The sequence below is a fragment of the Xiphophorus maculatus genome, chromosome 15, assembly GCF_002775205.1.
Source record: "Xiphophorus maculatus strain JP 163 A chromosome 15, X_maculatus-5.0-male, whole genome shotgun sequence".
Classification (NCBI taxonomy): Eukaryota; Metazoa; Chordata; class Actinopteri; order Cyprinodontiformes; family Poeciliidae; genus Xiphophorus; species Xiphophorus maculatus.
The window spans coordinates 20,270,456-20,287,340 of NC_036457.1; the positions used below are offsets into that span (position 1 = coordinate 20,270,456).

General features: G+C 40.6%; 1 protein-coding gene across 4 annotated transcripts; it reads left to right on the top strand.

Moving 5' to 3' along the window:
- The first annotated feature begins 1,864 nt into the window (after window positions 1-1,864).
- Window positions 1,865-16,581, top strand: LOC102221958 (consortin-like). 4 transcript variants are annotated; one of them, XM_023347201.1, is made up of 12 exons: window positions 1,865-2,133; window positions 5,398-5,603; window positions 5,695-5,870; window positions 7,019-7,128; window positions 9,162-9,192; window positions 10,879-10,965; window positions 11,078-11,189; window positions 12,298-12,319; window positions 12,421-12,490; window positions 13,752-14,020; window positions 15,801-15,951; window positions 16,025-16,581. In XM_023347201.1, exons 3-12 carry the CDS (start codon window positions 5,783-5,785, stop codon window positions 16,231-16,233), a joined length of 1,149 nt encoding a protein of 382 aa, XP_023202969.1. In that variant the 5' UTR covers window positions 1,865-2,133; window positions 5,398-5,603; window positions 5,695-5,782; the 3' UTR covers window positions 16,234-16,581. The 4 variants fall into 4 exon arrangements, with proteins under 4 accessions (XP_023202969.1, XP_023202968.1, XP_023202970.1 ...); XM_023347200.1 differs by having other exon boundaries at window positions 5,398-5,870; XM_023347202.1 differs by having other exon boundaries at window positions 1,865-2,129; window positions 5,398-5,870.
- The last annotated feature ends 304 nt before the right edge of the window (window positions 16,582-16,885 follow it).

Below are 16,885 nucleotides of genomic sequence, written 5' to 3' on the forward strand. Positions count from 1 at the left end.
TTATTTTTTTTTAACAATAATATTTGTTGTTAATCTGTTGCTAAGAAATGATCGTGTTTTCTGGTAACCAAGTGCCTCGAAGTAAACATCTGATTTTTATTTTTGCAAAATTTACCAACTGTAAAGTTCTTGTGTCTCATCAGACAACCAATATTTCAAAAGAGCTTATGTTTTATAAAATATTACTTGTTAATAATTTGGCGTTAAGAGATGAGATCACCATGACAAAAACACAAAATTATTTTCACTTTTTTGAAAAGTTCACCAATTGTACAGTTATTGTTAAGTAGTATTTCAAAAGAGCAGAAGTCTTATGTTTTTTGAACAATAACAATATTTGTTGTTCCTGTAAGAATTGGTTTTCTAATAATGTGATCTCTAGAAATCTTTCTACCTCATTCAAGTCACTCTTTGGTTTCTTTTGTTCTCTGGAGAAGAAGAGCGTTCTCGTCACAACTTCGTCGCTGCTTTCTGACAATGTCCACACAGTTCATTAGCTAATGCTAATGCTAATGAACTGCCTTGCTGTGCAAGCATATCGTCACATGGGATAGCATTAGCCTTTTGGCTTAGATAAGCTTTCAGCTATTTTTCTTACTTATTAGCCATGTTTAGTATACTGAATGGAGAAAAGTCTATTACAGACAACATTCTAATGATACCCCAAATGCTACTCACAGCATTTAGGCTAACATTAGCATTTTGGCTAATTTCAGCTTATACACTAATTTTAACATACTGAATGGTGCAAGTCCATGTTATTCAACATTCTTGTGATTCTCCACATGCTACTTCGGAGTTTTTTTAGCTAAGCTTAGCATTGATGCTATTTTTTAGCATCAGAACGCTGACTCCAAACCAACGGGCACACTTTGGCAGGCCCCGGAAAATTTCTTCAGGAATTTTCTAGTTGTTGTCAATCTGTTGCTAAGAGATGAACGCGTTTTCTGGTAACCAAGTGCCACGAAGTAAACATCTGATTTTTACTTTTGCAAAATTTACTAACTGTAAATTTTTTGTATCTTAGCAGAAAAACATTATGTCATAAGAGCTTATGTTTTAAAAACATTCTGTTACTAATTGGTGTTAAGAGATGAGAGATTTTTGTCCTGGTAACAAACTGCCAGGAAGTATAAATCAGAAGGTAGTGCATTAACATTAGCACAAACATTAGCAGTGCACTGCCCCCCACCCACATTAGCAGTAGCCTTTTTCCTAAAATAAAAGGGAAAATAAGCTATTTAGCCATTTGTTTATTTATTAGCCATGTTTAGCACACTGAATGGAGAAAGTCAATGTAAGACAACATGCTGGTTATAGCCCATATGCCACTGGCAGCATTAGGCTAACATTCGTATTTTAGCTAATTTTAGCTTATACACTAATTTTAACATACTCAATAGAGTAAGTCCATGTTGCTCAACATGCTTGTGACTCTCCACATGCTATTGAATACATTGTGGCTTATTTTAGCATTTATGCTAATTGTTAGCATCAGACTTTTGGCAGGCCCCTTTTAAATTTTTTCAGAAATTTTCTAGTTTTAATTATGATTACTTTATCTGGTGTACATTTTCAAAATGCCCATATTAAAAACCAATCGCGTTTTTGGAGTGTACATTTGCGAGTAGGATACTGAAAATAATTCATAATAAAAACCTATAAATATATTGCAGTGATCTGGCTAATGAACATAAATGTGCTGTTTTCTGATTATGTAATGGAAGCAATACGGTGCAGGTCCCATTTTGCCGTTTCCCCTGTAACCCTCTGCCCTGTTTTATTTCCTCAACGCTTCATCTGTCGTTATGTAAGCACCGACACCACCAGGGGCCAGAGGGCCACATCTGCCAGAAGATGGCAGCATCGGACGCACGCAGAATGAAATAAATAACCAGCTCCTGTTGGGGAGATGGGCATATTTATTTATATATGTGTTTGCGGTGAGAAGAAGCAGGGGGGGAAAAAACATCCCCAGATAGAAGCGAAAACAAGCAGGCTGGAAGAGTGCGTGACACAGACGGAAGTTTGACCGGATTCAGCCGCGGGTAGAGGAGAGGGAACGCCGCGCCGCTGATCCAGGGCGTTGATGTTCGGACATACGGCCAACCGAGAGGCACCATCCAGCAGTGAGTGAGTGCAGCCCTCCATCCATCCTCACAGCCCGTGTTCTCTGTCCTAAAGACCAGACACTGGCGTAGACCAGTACCATGGCTGTTTGGGGTACAGTAACACAGGAAGTGGAGATTATGCCAGCAGTCATAACGGAGACGGACCGCTTTAAACTCGGTAACCTACTTTAGTCTCGTTAATGATGCTGACATAAGGATGCGAAGGTCTGTTCTGTCCTTTAAGGTCAGTTTCTAGCGTTCATGTCGGATGATATAGAGGAGATTCGGTCCAGACTGACAGGCTCGTCTGTAAACAGAGTCGTTAAAACCGGGGGAGCGCGAGCTGCAGAGACACGTGCACGTGCACACCCCGGGAGCCACCTGCACTTTAACTCAGCTGAGTGAAGCTGACTCTTTAAGCTCCTCTAAAAGGGACATTAGGATCAAATATCCAGATAATACGGCGGGAAGAGTCGGGAAGACTTTCCCAGGTTCCTAAACTGATCTGGAAATATTTAACTTTTATGGTATGAATGCAAATTTGTGGTAGTTTGGCCTCTAGAGATAGTATGTGGTGGTTTATTCAGCAACATTTGTGGGATCTCAAATCGAAATACATCAGCAAACATTAATTACAGCTAGTTTTTTGTCCTGGCTTCATCATATAAAGTTATTTATTATATTAAATTCTATTAAATAATCAGTTATGTCAAATGGAAGCACACATTGATGTCTGGTCTTGTTTTTCAACATGAACAGAAGTGGGTTTTCTAGCTAAAGAACAAGCTAGGACAACCCTGAGCTAGCCAAGCTTTGTATAACATATTTCATAACCAAGGTAATTCAAACTGTTTTACATAATAAACACAAAAGGCCCCAAAACATTATGCTTAAGTAATAAAAAGTTGTAATCCAGACTAGATCTATGTTTTTAGTCAAAGGCAGCTCTAAACAAATGGATTTCTACCTCTGATTTAAGGAAACTCAGCGGTTCACCAGTTTTCTGCTGAAACACTTGAGTTTCAGCAGAAAGCTGAAAATCAATGAGTTTTTATAAAAACATAATGCTGCTTCTCCATGTTTGGTTTTGGGGATGCAGTGCAGACCAGAGAAAACCTGAGAGGTCCTTAAGGCTGTTTCAACGACAATATATCTTTAACGTATTTTGTTGCTAAACTATTGAGTGATTTATAAATAACACCAAGTCTTTTTTCCGAGCTACAGAGAGCCATTGGAAGGACTTCAGAAAAAGCAGTTGCCCCACTAACCCAGTAACCGATTCTGACCTTCCTGGCAACAACAGCTACCATCAAGTGTTTGTGCTGACTGGCAATTATTCCTACTCATCACTCTGAAGAAGTTTTGGCCCGCTCTTATTTACAAAATTGTTTCAAATCATCGGCTTTGCGCATTGGCAATGTCATGTCTCCGCATTTCAATCAAATTGCAGTCTGGACTTTGACAAGGCCACTCCAAAATCTTCTCATTTTTTGAGCAATTCCGATCTTGCTGGTGTTGCTATGATCATTGTGTTGCTGAATAACTTAGGTGTGGATTCGTTCTCCTTCTTTCAGTAGACGGGTGCATTTCTGGAGTGGCGAAAGCCAACAGTTAGTCTAGAGAGGAGGTAAGCGGCTCCCTCACATCATAACATCCTAGAAATGGAGAACATAATAACTTTTCTCAGGCAATTGGTTTCCTCCAAATTCTCTCTGGTGATGTGGCAGGAAAAAAAAGCAGTGGATTAAAAACAGTAGTTAGCTCATGGCTTTGATACATTTCTAAGAAGCAAAATAGAATCTGTTGAAGCAAACCCAGAAATGTCACGCTGTGATTCACACAGAACTTCATCTTTTAAGCCTCCACTGCATCATTCTCAGCTCCAAAGCTGCAAACCCTGTGAGTCAGACCCGGCTGCTGGCGTTTGTACTTTATGTCGCATTCCATGTCGCAGAGTCCATAACTTTCCCATGACAGCTAACAGGCTGCGTGAGCATCGCACAGATTTCATGTCCTCAGACCTCAGGCTGAAAATATAAGCTACATGAGGCAGAAATGTTCATATGTGCAGCAGAACTGTTATTGTCCTGCATAGTAAGCCAAAAATGGGACGATGTTCTAGTTTTTGTTAGCTTGTGTGTCCACACATTCAGGTAAAAATATCAGGTGAGATTGGCTTTTTTGAGCTGTCCGCCATGTTATAATGTTATTCTCTCATCACAAACACAACTGGAGTGTTGCTATGATTCTCTTATGCATGTTTTAGAAATCCTTTAATCTCCTGTGGCTACCATTCAGGTGTGCAAAACCCCTGGGTGGGCCTAACCCTGCCTTCAAAGCCCAGCTCCTCCCCCACTCAGCTCCTTCAGACTAGTCAGCAGCAATTAGCAACCTTCACCTCTGCTGAGCTCATTATAGGAGCTACTTCTCAGTGAAACTCTGGTAAAATGTTGTGAAAGGGTTAATAGAGGAGCCATGTTGTCATAACTTACTGAATGCGGAGTTTCAGAAAGAGCAGGAGCTTCTTAAAGAGACAGAGGCCTTAAATTTCCAGGGATTGAATTACAAAGTCAGATTTCTTTTAAGCCTTGTTTGATATAAAAAAAATGCAAAAATGTTAACAGTATTTGAAATGTTCTATATTTCATTATCTCACAGCCACAAACTTCATTGTATTTTCCTGGAAATTGTGAGATTCAGTGTGATGCACACAACACTAGGTGGTCTATGATTGTGGAAGCAAAACAACACAAGTTTTTAAAAATTCCCTACAGAGAAAACCTACAAATTCAAACTGACATCTATATTCATCGCCCCTGAGTCATTAATGTGCATTATTTATTTCTGATTACTTCTGTCGGCTGCTTCTCAGATTAATGGTTTATTTTTGATCTGTTGATGGCTTGATTCCCTTTCTAATGCCGCCCTGAGCTACCGCCCATTTGGCTCATATCAAAAGCCAATCCTTGTTGTCTAAGTCAAACAATAGTCCTGTGTGCAGTTTATCCATTTATTGGATATTCGTTCCCTTAATAAGGCCTTCACAGTTCATTTCTTATTCCAAAGCTGTCATTTCAGATCAACGAAGCGGTCATAAATAATTAATAGCAAACACAGATTTGTCTGTGCATTGACACTACAGTTGCTCTACTTGAACCCATCAAGTCGATGACATAATGACCACTCCACCAGTGATTCTTTCTCTAGATCAGAGGGCTCAGTCCACATGTGTTGTTCTGTTTTTTTTTTTTTTAAAACGTGTTTTTTTTTTCTTTTGTTTTGACAGGACGACTGGTGGAAGGAATTCAAGCGAAGAGGAAGTCAGAAATCCAGCTGGAGTTGGCCTCAGCGCCACATTTATGAACATTTCAGTTTCCCTTTGTTCTTCTGGCCACCTAGGAGAGCCGGTGCAAGATTAAATACACACCCCGTCCACCGTGGATCATTGGAGCGCCGCTTAAATCTGCCCCCTCCCTCCTGCTCCCATGGACTGTATGGCAGAGTAAATTTTCCAAAGTAATTTCCTTATCTCTGCTCTGAGGAAGTGTTCCGATAAACTCAGAGCAGTTCATGTTTTCCCAAGGGGACTGAAACGAAGGGAACCTGCCTGGAACGGGTTCTCTCAGCAACTTCAGGAACCTTAAGGGCAAACTCTGGCCGCGGCGCACGGGATGGGGAACAAAAACGCCATTCCACCCAGAGGTTCTGGAGGCGGGGTCACTGGGAAAGACGACGCAGCATTGGTCAGCAGCGCTACAGGTAAAACACGGCCTCGTTGTTAACCGAGGGAGAGTTTTTTATGCTTCAAGGCTTCAAGGAATGCAGATTTCAATTCTGTGTTTGAGTATTTAAAAAAAAAAAAAAGTAATATATAAAATGGTGCAGCGCAGTTACAGGGTGAACTTAAAAATAACTCTTTAAATAACGGCCGAAGCAAATCTTTGCCAAAACAGATGTTTTTTTTTTTGCCTAAATCATATTTTGGCAAAAAAAAAAAAAAAAAAAAACTTAGGGAGGTAATAAAATTTTAGTTTTGGAAGAAGTTTAAATGCCAGATGTCATGGAGAAAACAGAGCAGAGGTTGTCACGGTAACTTCTACTAGTTTAAAATGTTCTATGTGTGTAGCACATTGGAGCAACAAGACAGTTCAAACTTTACACCAGAAAAAAAACACAATACAGTAACCAATTATGAGACAGTAAACTTTATATTTTGTTAAATGCCATCCTCAGAATATTCAAGTAAATATACATTAAATATATGGATCTGTGTACTAGGAAACAAAGGGAACAGTAAACGGTTTGGTTTTTAGCCACGATTTAAAAGGAACTTTGCAGTTGTCTGGAAGTCTATTCCAGATCTGTGGTGTGTAGAAGCTGAATGGTTCACTAATCTGTCCAACCCTGAGTGTCATTTTTGCCTTTAGTCCAGCTAAACAAAATTCCTTTAGAGCCACAAAACATACAAGACCCTTCGAAGCAAAATAGCTTCTTTGCTTTCTAAATGAAAAACAAAAACAAATTTTTGTTTTGTTTTTATTTATTTTTTATTTAAAATGTATTTTACTATGATAGGATCATTGCGTTGCGTCTGCTTTCTCTAACGTCTGCTGCGCTGAGTTGCATTGAGCCCCAGGGGAGCGCCACACCCTGCTGGCCTGAGCTAACACTGAGCTAATAAAGCTAACGCTGTCATTTGATCTGATGCTCCAGATCAACTGTTCTCAGATTTCTCTAATCTGAGGGTTTTCTTTGAGCGACTGTGATTCAACAGGCACAAATGCAACTTTTTTTGCAGATCTGATTTGACAAAAAATGGGAACAGCAGGTTTCTGACCCATCCAGTATGGATTCATTCCAGGGTTTGGTTTTTGATTTTCGTTTCTTTTGTTTTGTTTTGTTTCTAGGAGGCGTCGCCGCAGATGAAGCTCAGAGCCCCAGTCTGGAGCTGCTGGCCTCCCTGCAGGCCCTGGGAGAAAGTGACGACTACACTCTGCTGCCGCAATCCCTGCACCAGGTGTGTGTCCTCCTGTGGGCGTGTGCGGGTGTCTGTGTGTGTGTGTGCATGCGTGTGTGTGTGTGTGCGTGTGTGTGCCCATGTGGTTCAGAGAAACAGGGAGGAACATATTCTTCCGAATCCAGAGGGAATACAATGTGTCTTTATTTAGCCGGACAGAAAAAAGCCATTGTGTGTGTGTGTGTGTGTGTGTGTGTGTGTGTGTGTGCATTGGTGCATATGACTCGTCTGCTCTTGTAATTATGGGATGTTTGTCTGCGTTAGTCATGCATACAAAATGTATATTTTCTTTGGTATTGAATACAACAGATGGCTTTTATTAAATCTGATTATTAGACATGAAAGAAATGTAATAATGTGTGTTATTCATGGACAATAACAGTAAAAACAGTACTGTACCTTGTGCTGTCCACTGTGTGACATTTGCCTGCTGATGTACGGATCATCCAACAAATATTGACAGTAAATTAAAACCCAGATATCCTGAGTAATTAAAAAAGCATTAAAAAAGTTTATTTAATGAGTGCAAAAAAGCTATCTGAACCACCCTGACTTTAACAACTGCTACAACGCCTTCCTAAAGTATTTGTTTCCACCCCTGAAACATTTTGTCCCGTTTGATCTACGAACCTCAGGGTTTTTATTTTTTTTATTGGGATTTTATGAGACAGATCAACACAAAGAAGTGTGTCGTAGTGAAGTGGGGCAAAAAATACGAAATAAAACAAATAGAGTTTGCAGTTTGTTTGCTTTATTTATGGAAATTGGAGTAAAGGAGGATGAATTCAAATGCACTCCACACTTCACGGATTTGTAACCGAAACATTAAATCCTCTTTCATCGTTATGCATTACTTTGTGTTGGTCTACACAAAATAAGAACCAAATGTAAAATCCATTGATGATTGTGGTTATAACAGGATGAAATATTGACATTTTAAGGGATATAAACAGGTATTCAAACACTCTAGTTAATAGAGAATGTAGTCAGGGTTTTTGTTGATTTTGGTTTTTTTTTTTTTGCACACTCAGTTCAGACGACTATTTAATATGTTAAAATAAATATGTTCCAAGAGCAAAATACTTAAGAATTTTTTTTTCCTTTCCAGATTTTCAGAAAGTCAGCCAATGACACACCCATGAATATGTGAAAGTCTATGTTTCTCATTTTTTTGAACATTTCTGAATTGTTAGAAGAAGGGGTGGATGGAAGTGTCAGTTTAAACAACAACATGGCTGTATGGTGTGTTTTAAAGGGGCAGTATCATATAAAATCAACTTTCCATCATGTTATATTGTTATTCCCTCACCAAAACATGCCTGGCCTGTTGCCTTGACGCGTTCATGCAGTTTTGAAAAATCCTTGAAATCTTTTATAGCAACCATTCAAGGATGTAGCTCAGTTCAGCTCCTTCAGACTAGCCAGCAGCAACTAGCAAACACCTGGTAGAACTGTTCATCTGCTGAGCTCATTATAGGAGCTGCTTCTCAGTGCAACACAGGTAAAAGCGTTGTTAAAGGGTTAAAAGAAAAGGATGACTTCCTGAAGGCAGAGTTTCAGAAAGAGCAGGAGCTTCTTAAAGAGACAGTGTCCTTAAATTACAAACTCAAAGTTCTTTTAAGTTGTATTTGATAATACAGCATTCTTAAATTAACATATTACTTAATTGCGCTATAACACAGAATACTGCTCCTTTAAAGTGTTGAGCTGGTCATGTGGATAAAGGTAAAAGTATTCAGATGGGGGGGGGGAAATCCCACAGAGACGTTTTAATCCGGACCATAAGCAGATTCATGTGACTCTCTGTCTCTCTCTCAGGTTGTCTCGCATGCTCTGCTTTGCACAGATTTGATCAGTATCTTTAAAAGGATTAGACGAAGTTCAAGCAAAAACAGCTGGACAACCTAAATCCAGCTCAACCAGCTTCAACTCAAAATATAGTTGAAGCTTTAACGTTAAATGATCACGCTCTGGACTGACACGGTGATCTGTCTGTGAATAATTTCTCTCTCACGTTTTTTTTTTTCTTTCAGATTGCAGAGACCTACTCACTGAGGCAGGACCGTATCCTTTAAGCTGCACCATGACCTCATATGTCGTAGTAATGCACTGTGACACCTCTTTTCTCTTCTTTTCTTTTTTTTTTCCTTCAACCGAATCACGACCGATCCGCCCGGCGTGTGAAACGCTGCAGACGCAGAAGTGTGATATCCAGAAAGAAGCAGGGATTTACCAAAGAGTAAATTATTAATAAATATGAAACATGAGCGAGCCAGAAGAGCTGCTGCTGTCGTCGTTCATCTCTTTCAATCGTATCTTTGTCCGTCTTTTTTTTTTTTTTTTTTTTTTTGCCTCGCACGCTCTGGGTGTTTCCCCTCACTTTTGGCTTGCAGTTGCAGTTTTCCCCCTTACGCTGTTTGTGCTGTTGCCCCGGTAACAGCTGTCAGCCTGTTTTTCTGCGACGGGGTGTCGTGTTTACGGGTTTGTGCGTGAGGAGGCAGAGAGAGGAGGTAACGTATAGGGGGAGAGAGATGATCCACGATTCAGAGAGAGAAACATCTCAAGACGCAGTGCAGGGTTTCGGTGGAGAACGTTTACCGTTTATAAAAATGTTTTATTAGGCGACTCCAATTGGCTGACGTTAGGCTTAAAATCATTTTTTACCAAAGCATTTGTTTGGCCTATTCGGTTTTTTTTTTTAATTGAGAAAACATCTTTGTTTACAAGTACAAAGAAAAATTAAGGAACAGAACACAAAATATGAAAAAAATAAAAAAAATGCCAGGGCTGCTGGATTCTACAGTAATTATATTGGTACAAAAAGCAGAAAGCAGATATAATTACAAACATTACGAATAAAAAATATTCATTGACCTATAACGTTCAAATGTGTTTAGAGTTTTTTTTTGTTTGTACTCTTAAATAGTTGATAAATATAGTTCAATTTCCTATTCAATTCAATTTACAAAAATTGTAAAATAAAGAAAAACAAGGTCAACATGACAAGAATTTACACTTGTGAATATGAAATTTGCCAAATATCATTATTAGATTAATTGCCAGTCTTCTGCCAACATTAGTATTCTTATGAAAACCAAAAATAACATGCCCACACCTTGATGTAGTATCAAAATTATAAATGATTAAGTTATTACTTTGTTTCCAAAATCTCCCTGTGATGCGAGAATTCCAGAATAAATGACAAATTGTTGCTGGATTCTCTTGGCAAAACCTACAGTTGGGGTTTATTGTTTTAATATATTTCATCATGTATTGATTAGTAACAGTTTAAACAAGGCATCTCTCGTTTTGTCGCCTATCAAAAGTTTGTTCGGCCTTTTCTACAGCAGTGCTTTTCAAAGTGGCTGACCACCAGGGGGCGCTGCGGGGGCCTCAGCAAGTCAGAGGGAAGATGAGAGAAAAGAAACGTTTGTAAGTTTTTTATCTTAAAAAATTACAAACTTAAAGTTTTTCCAGTAACACATGTTTATGACAAACTCTCATAGCTACAATCTAGTGAATGCAAATAGATAAGAAAAACAATTACATCATTTACCGTCGTTAACCAGATACTTCCTGTTTCTTGTTATGAGACGATTATGTTATCATTCTGTTTGTACATGCAGGTTTTAGTAGTTAGCGAGCTGAAGCTTACCTAAAACAAAGATGCAGTGTAGCTGAATGCCAATGTGTGTGTGTGTGTGTGTGTGTGTGTGTGTGTAGCTCTTTCTTTAACTGGCGCTCTATCAGACCAGTGGGCCGTTCAGTTCCTACGGTTGGAGAAGCTCTACCATGAACGTCTGCTCTCTAACCTCACAACCCTGCAGGAGAAATGGGGTACTGCATGGATCTGCTGGTTTCCAAATTGTAGTTTCTTCTTTAAAAAAACAACAACAACAACGTTTTCATTAGAAAAACATTAAAGTGACATTTCATCTGCACTTTTCAGAGAGTGAGTTTAATGAGGAGGAGGACGGTGAGAGCCGGGTGCCTCTGGAAGAGGACAGCGTCAGCCGGAAACACATTGAGAAGCTGAGCCACATCTGCAGGACACACCACCGGTAAACATGTGGAGCCTTCAGGAAACCTTTAGCATCAACGCTGCTTTTATGTAATCAACTGCTACCCGCGTTCTCTATGAGTGTCCACCGGAGGAAACAAGTTCTTGTTGCAAGAAGACCAACAAAGTAAAAAAGTAGTGATGTGCGATATATGGGCATCTGCATCCGTATCGGACGATATTTGTCATTTTTTTAACGTATCGGTATTGGTTCGATGACTACAATAACCGACTGATCTGTATTTCCATCTTGCTGTTGTTTGTGTTTGTATTTCAGGAAGAGGAAACGCATAATATATATACAATATCAGTAAATATTGGTTATCGGACCGTCCTTCCTTTAATATACCGATATCAGCCCAAATGATCATATCGGATGATCCCCAATTCCAAATATGAAAGTGTGGCCTTTTGTGTTTCATAATCTTGTATGGCAGAATTATTTAGTCCAAGTTTCAAATTTGAAGGTGATCAAAACTTACTAAAAATGCCAGATATCTTGTTAATTAAATATAAATAAATTCTAGGAATCCTGAATCAGATACAGACGTTGCCAACTTACAATGTCTAGACTGTGGAGTCCACACTCTGCTGCTTGGAAATGCTTGGAAGCTTTTTTTTTTTTTGTTACCCCTCCAGGGGGTCTTTTGTGGGCTCTAGTGTCCCTTATATGATAGTAGGCTGACAGGAAACAGGGAAGGAGAGGGGGGAAGACATGCGGCAAATATCGTCGGGTCCGGGAGTCAAACCCGCGTCGAGGACTCAAGGCCTCCAAATACGGGTCGCGCTAACCCCTACGCCACCACGGCACGCCCTTGGAAGCTTTTTTAAATTATAATTGCGTGTGCCGCCCGGAACAAGGCGGCGCCCGGAGCAAAGAGCCACACCGCCTAGAGCAGAGAACCTTCCTGGCCAGAGCAGGAAATGTCATTTCCTCTGGACTCAGACAGACGCTGCATGTCTGGATGCTGCTGCTGCTCCATGTTGCTCTGACACACAAACAGATGTTGTCTTATTGATTATTTTATAAGTTCCATAGCAAACTGTCTGATTTCCCCCCCTCTTCTTGTTTTTCTACCATGTTTCTGTGTCTCTGTGGCGTCTCTCAGACCGTCCTTCAGCCCGGACCAGGTCAGACATGACAAACCGTTCTCTGTTGATGAATTTGTAACTCTTTTTTTTTGTTTTTTTCTCTTTGTGGAACCAATTTGTCTTTTATGTTCCTCCAACAGAAAAACCTGAACGCAGCGTTTATAGACACTCAGATTGGGACGGAAACTCTGCAGTCTCATCATGGCAAAGGTAAGAATGGACTGACGGTCACAGCTTAATCCAGGTCAGCTCAGAAGGGAATTATGATGACATGATGGAGTTTTATACCCACTGTAGATAAGAGTAGATAACAGAAATAATGGACCACAGGAGTTTTGACATTAATTTCACACTTTTCTAAATACAACATTGTAAATACTGTAAAAAAAAAAGATGTAACTTGTCCCTTTTTTCAGCCTCCTAAGTAACTTCCAGATAAGATGGACAGTTGAGCAGTCATAAACTCTGCCTCAGTCTTTTATTTATTTACATATGTATTAGTTATTTTATCATTTTATAAATTATTTGCTTGCATAACATTGTGACTTTTTTTAAAGAATCTGTTAATGCGCAGGTGCTTAACGTCTGTGTGCTTTGATATAAATTTACTTGAAAATCTTTATAGAGCGTAAAAAAAAAAAAAAAGTAAATTTGTGAGAGAAACATAAAATATTTTGTAGGGATTGCCCATCTGCGTGCTTTCCGGATTGTAGATGCTACGTCAGTTCAAAGGTTAAATATTTTTCGCTTTCTTGCACGAATTACGTGCTGTCGCACAAGTTCCACAGGACACGACTGGAGAGGGACGTTTCTAAATGAAATAAATGAATAAAACAAAATGGCTTCCTTTAAGCCTTCCTAAATAAATGAACACAAAACAACTGAGAATCTTCTGACATGTTTGGTTCGGGACAATAAAACGTTATTTTTAAGCGTTATTTTTGAAACAATGGCGTTTTTCGATACGGGCTATATGGGCGGTTGCCCAGGGCGGCATCAGAAAGGGGCGTGGCAGTCTGACTTTTTATGTTAAAGTAATGTCTTCTTCCTCTCTGAGCGACCTTTCAGCTCATGTTGGTATATGACTCACTTCACTGAGAATAATGACACCTTCTTACAAGGCTTCAGTCAGCGTCTTCACCAGGACTTTTGCTTCTGTTCTGGGGATGTCATGCTTATTTTCACACCAGAATACGTCCATGTTCTCTGAGACAGAGAAATCATTGTTATGCCTGATGAAGGCTGGACATTTCCATGGCGATTCTGCTATACCGAAGGATGAACAAGACTTCTGGAGGTCCCAAATTTGATCTCAACCTCTCAAAGATTTTTTTGGCATTTAGTAAATTCGAATGATTTGGTAACCCAAACTGACCTAATAGAGGAAAAGTTTAGTAAATTAGGCCTACATGAAGTTTGATTTATTAAAAAAAAATGAGATTCTCTTCTGCGTTTTTCTGTCTCTCTTCAGCCAACAAGCCTGAGAACACCCAGAGCATGATCTCCCAGTCAGACTTTTCCTCACTACAGAGGGAGGAAGAGGAAGAGCGGCAGGACGAAGGGGAAGAGGCCCTCGAGGAAGGGCAGGAAGTGGAAGCAGAGGAGCAGGAAGTGGAAGCAGAGGAAAATGCGGCGCACGGCGAGGACACACCGGAGGAAGAGGAGGTGAAGGTGGAGTGGCCGGCCGGAGTAGCGCAGGCGTCGGACAAAGACCTGGCCAAACTCTCCATCGCTGAAGGCGTAAGAGTTCACTTTGTCACCTGCTACGTCTGATAAATGTGACTTAATGTTGAGATAAATGTTCCAGATGCAACAATCCACAAACCCTAAACGCCCTCATGACATCTTTCCTCTCTGTTTTCCTCCAGTCAGTCAGTCTCTGTCTTCCTGTTCTCTGGTTAACTGGAAACCCCAAACCGTCCTGACCTGACTTTTGTTTCCCCTCACACTCCTATGAATGTTTTCCCTGGTTCCTCTGTGAGCTCATCCCCGCCGGCCTCCGCCTGCGTTGGCCGCCGTGAGCCGACACATGGCGTCCAGGCGACTGGGAGTGGTTTTCCTCTGAGGCGAAGTCAGAGCTGTTCCAGCCTGATGGGTTCAAGATCACGGCTGTTGTGTAATTCATATCAGGCTTGAGAAGACCCTTCTCATCAATGCAAAAAACACAACACCGAGTCATTTTTAGTCCAGTTTCTAGTGGAAACATCTCTGTACACTTGAAATAAGAAAACACTAACTTACAAGTAACTGTTCAATGAGAAATATTAGCTTGTTTTAAGTCAATTATTCCTTAATATTTATTTTAAAAAGTACTAGTTCCATTGGCAGATTATTTCACTCATAGTACATTTTTCCCATGTTATAAAAATTAAAACATGATAGCATTAGCCTATCTTTTGCTAATGCTATCCTAGCATTGACTTAGCATTAGCCTATCCTAGCTACTGCTAGCATTGGCCCACAATAGGCCAGTATTAGCATAAGATAGAATAGCTAACGCATTGCCTTAAAAAGTAATGGTAGCCTATCCATGCTAATGACCAGCAGAAATAAGCAATCCAGGGAGCAACCAGCCATGTCATGCTAGCCACTAGCCTCTCAAAGCTAACACTTTGTACTAATCTTTGTCTTATTTGCCAGTGCTGGTTGCTAAGTTACTGCTGTTGGCCTGTCATTAATCAGATTAGTATCTGGTTTTAGAACGAATATAGCTTCCTGTGACCAGGAGCTACCACTGGGTTAGCGACAGCCTTCATTTCGGCGCTAAAACCGCGTGGTGCCCATTTGACTCAGGGAAGTCCACGGTCAACTCGGTCACTGTAACGTACCGCAACTCAAAACAATTCCAGATCATCACCCTGCCACTACCGTAGAGTGACGGTGGGGTTGGCTCTCTAAACATCTAAAAGACCAGACCTCCTCCCACTACTTAGTGTGATGATTCTTTAAGAAAAAGGAAGTATTTTATTAATATATTGATTTATTACTTTTAACATTAGTTGGCTTTATGTCTTCTCAACACCACACCTTGATGAAATGATAATAAAATAAGAAACTCATGAAGGGAGTGATCCAATCAGACTCAAAATAACCTAGTCATTAACAAGACAGATGGATTTATGGTCTGGTTGATAAGCTGAGCTTTTAGCTTTGGGCTGTGTCCGTTTGGGTCCAAGTTGCCACGCGGATCTGAACAAAGGTCATGTCTTACACTCTGATAAAGTGTCTGCTGACTGGCTGCCGATCACTGTGATATTTACCCTCCGGCTGACACACTGACCTCACGGATTAACTGATGCACTCGCAATCGCGGAAAATGGGGGCAGAAATCTCAACAGACGGCCCGGTTTTGGCGGTTTGTTTCCAGTGGATTGTTTGTCCTGTTTAAGAGCTAATTGCTGTAACAGGCAGGGGTCAAAGCCCTGCTTGTGATCTTTGCTATCTGACCTCTGTTCTGCTTTTTGTGTTGCTGTGAAGAGTTCAAGAGTTAGAAGAGAAATGACGTGTACGTCTCCTTCAGAGCTCCTCCCCGGATGGCCTGGTGTCCATCCTGAAGAGGAGGCGAGCCTCGCTGGACGGACTTCCTCCCCCGAGCCCCGCCACCACCGCCGACAAACAGACGTCCAAACGCAAAGTTCGCTTCAGCGAACCAGAGGACGGCGTAGACCAAGGTGCGGCGCGACAAACCGGAACTGAAGATCTCCACGCCACCTCTGGTCTCTAACTTTTGTGTTTTCCTCGTAGATGACGTCGGAGGAGACTCCTGTCTCATCCTGCTGCTGCTGTGTCTGGTCACCGTGGTGATCAGCATAGGCGGGACTGCGTTCTACTGCACTCTGGTGGACACTTACTCCAACATCTGCACCGACTTCGCTCAGAACGTCGACTTCTACGTCACGAACGCGCGGGGTTTCCTGGAAGGCCTCGGACAGTGGCTCCCCCTGCAGACTTAGGGCCAGCCGGGATTCAAGGCTCTCTGGGCGTGACGGAAGAGGCTTCTGGTCGCCGGCGGCGACGGGAAAACCTGGCTGGACCTCCGGAAACAGCGTCAACCCCCGCTGCTGCTGTTTTGCAGAGTCTGAATCTCACTGATCACTGGACATGTATGTACACAGTGCCTTGCAGAAGTATTCACAACCGTGAACTTTTCCAGGCTTTTATTGTGTTATAGCTGCTAGCTTCAGTTTAATGTTAATGTGACAAACTTCAGCATAGTGAATAATTGTAAGGTGGAAGAAAAATGAAACATTATTTGTAAAAGTATGTTTATCTAGTTTGTAGTGCAAATATCTTTATACACTTAAAATAAGACAAAAATAACTTACAAGTAACTTTTCAGCAATACATAAAAATGTGTTTTGAGTCAATAAATCCTTAATATTGATTAGAAATTAGTTCCAATGGCAGAATATTTCACTTAAAGCATGGGAAAAATGTCTTGTTATAAGTGTAGTAATCTGCCAACAGTTTTTTTTTCAGTCAATATTAAGGAATTATTGACTGAAAAGTTACTTGTAGAAGCTTTTTTTCTCTTCTTAAGTGTTCTAAGATATTTGCACCAGAAACTATTAAAAAAAAATACTTGGTAAGATTTTGTGTTTTTGT